This window comes from Etheostoma spectabile, chromosome 3, assembly GCF_008692095.1.
Source record: "Etheostoma spectabile isolate EspeVRDwgs_2016 chromosome 3, UIUC_Espe_1.0, whole genome shotgun sequence".
Classification (NCBI taxonomy): Eukaryota; Metazoa; Chordata; class Actinopteri; order Perciformes; family Percidae; genus Etheostoma; species Etheostoma spectabile.
The window spans coordinates 24759468-24762224 of record NC_045735.1 but is presented as its reverse complement, the minus strand read 5'-3'; the positions used below and the strand labels follow the sequence as shown (position 1 = coordinate 24762224).

The 2757-nt window shown below is 37.8% G+C and overlaps 1 protein-coding gene across 2 annotated transcripts in view; it reads right to left on the bottom strand.

Annotated features, from left to right (window-relative positions):
• Positions 1-2372, bottom strand: part of tlcd2 (TLC domain containing 2) — a 29405-nt gene extending 27033 nt beyond the window's left edge. Inside the window, exons 1-2 of one of the 2 annotated variants that reach the window (XM_032508733.1) lie at positions 1739-2372; positions 878-960 (exon numbers count right to left, since the gene is read on the bottom strand). In XM_032508733.1, the coding sequence (XP_032364624.1) occupies positions 878-960; positions 1739-1917 (262 nt within the window). In that variant the 5' untranslated portion in view covers positions 1918-2372. The remainder of the gene's footprint in view (positions 1-877; positions 961-1738) is intronic. The other variant, XM_032508725.1, reaches the window with a different exon arrangement.
• Positions 2373-2757: the final 385 nt, after the last annotated feature.

Below are 2757 nucleotides of genomic sequence, written 5' to 3'. Positions count from 1 at the left end.
GGCTGAATTTTGGGAAAGAGACTTCAGTTATATGATATTAGGGGACCACTGAGGCCTATATAAAAGCATTCAAAGAGCACCATGCCATGGGACCTTAAACAAATATTGCGCCCCCCTGCGATTTAGATATTGCACTAGTTCATATCGTGATTTCAATACAATTATGGTTAATTGTGCAGCCCTAGACAGTACGTGTAAAGACCCTGATAAACCTTTATTTTCACCATTAACTACAATATGGAAATTATTAAAGATGTCAATGAGTTGCAGAACCAATGAACAGCCATGGGAGTTAAGAAATAGAACATATCAACAGCTAATTCATTGAGCATTCAGGGTGGCACTGATGTGTAAAAAGGCTCCGTTCAACATGTCTGCCCCACTCTTACAGAGAATGTGCTTTCCATGTTAGTTCAGGTAATGCAACCTCAACCTGTCTATATTGTTTCTGTTTAGAGTGTGTATATATTAGTGTGTATATATTGTTTGTTCTGTGGTTTGTTTTGTATGTGTAAGCGCATTGTGAGCAATGATGATTTAAAGCAAAATTCCCTGTATGTGTCCTTATACCTGGCAAATAAAGCTGATTGTGATTCTGATGCAAACACTGTGTTAATGTATATTAAATGTGGCTTACATTTGTAGCTCCAACTGATTAACCTAATTAATATGTGTCAAGTTAAGACTTGTATCAACTGATTACAAAATGTTTTACATGAACTAAAAGGAGACTAGCGTGGGTGGATAATGTAATTTCCTAATTTCCCCTTATGATGGCAGCACCTATGGGTGCAGTCTTTCTAGCCATGCCCTCCACCCAGCTCATTTAGACACAGAACACAATTTGTAATTGAAGAGGTGCTGACAAGCTACTCACCGATCGAAAAAGACACCAAAGCGTGTGAGAACACAGAGTGAGTTTCTATCAAATCTTCAGCCATCTGTGGGTGAAGGAAGAAGCTGAAAAGGTAAAACACACAAGTTCAGATACATCATTCCAAATGTGTAGTTTACAGTTGGAGGAACTACAGAGGGATATCGTTTTTGTTTAAGATTACGTTTTGGGGATTTTCAGCCTTATTTTTGACAGGACAGGAGTATATACACTCCTAGACACAGCGGGATATATATATATATATATATATATATATATATATATATATATATATATATATATATATATATATATATCACCACACACACACACACACACATACATACATACATACATACAGTACAGGCCAAAAGTGTATATATATATATATATATAGGCTTTTGGCTGTACTGTATGTATGTATGTAAGTAAAATGTATACATACAGTACAGGCCAAAAGGTGGTGGTGTGTGTGTGTGTGTATATATATATATATATATATATATATATATATAGGCGCCCGCTCTATTCAAATTAGCTATCCGGGTCAACTTTAATGAAGATAACTGGGTTATGAGTCACAAGCTTACATCATATTTAAATCGATGCTATCTATAAGCTGATAATATAATATGACTACTGGTAGGCTATGGTCTGGTTAAGCAGCATGGCAAAAATCAAGTCGGTTAGCCTAATAAAAAGTCAAATAACCTAAAATGAAGGCACAATATTTATACATAAACCAAATTTTTGAATACGACGGCGCCAAAAAGCCACCATCCATTTCTAAAAACCACATCAACACCGTTTTTATTCCCAGAGATCCGGACTTCATTAAAACAGCTTTTGTTCAGTTTAACTCACCAAAGCACTGCCCATATCGCAGTGATAAAACTGTGCATGAATGATGTCGATATATTTCTCCATTTCCATGCATTCCTGTAGGCAGATTCAGGCATGGGCAGTTTTTTGATCACAACGTTGACAAGTTTGAAAAATCCGACGGAGCACCCGGTGGTTAAGATCACTGAACTCAACTCCATGGCTGAAATAAAAGAAGACCACACTGGTCACGCTTCTTGTCCCCGATATAAGCGGTATGAACGCACCGGAGCCTAGAGGGCTGTGGGCTACTTATTTACGACGACCGAGACAATCACGTTAGTAGACCGGTATGCCCGCAATCATTTCAGGCCACATTACTCAGAGAGGCTTATGAAACGCGAAGAAAGCGTGTTTCTTTCACGAAAGAGAGAAGGCGTGTACGAGTCTGTCAAATGATTTCCAGATTGACTGTTTGTGATATTTGTTTTGCTGTTCTAATCCCTTCAAAGAAAGCTCTGTTGCCACAGGTGTAACGTTAACCGGCGGACGTAAGAGAAGAACGTCCGCATGAAGCCTTGTGTACAGTTGTGAAACCGTCCTTGTTGTAAAACCTCATCTCTCTTGCTTGTGTAACTTTCAAAATCAACAGAAACCCAACGACGGCCTTTCCCCGCCCTACTACAAAGGGGCGCAGCCAAGAGCACGTTACATGTATTATGTGACGTTCATGTACGTTCGGAAATCAGAGAGAGAGACTATCGCAAGGAATATTTGCACGTAGGCTGCAAGGAATTGGTCTGTTTTGGTGGAATACCGATGGTTTTGATCGGTTTTTGATAAGGAATCTAATGTTTATTCTTCATAAAATCGTGTTTTTATTATTATTGTGCACAAGGGAATATCAATTGAAGTAACGCTGACCTAATGGTGATGATGATGATGATGATTATCATTATTATATAGTATGTTTTTTTATCCGTTTTACAAATTAACTCTTTCAATAGACTACAGTGCGAAAATCAAGAGACATAATATAAAAGAGAAAAATTAGAACAAAA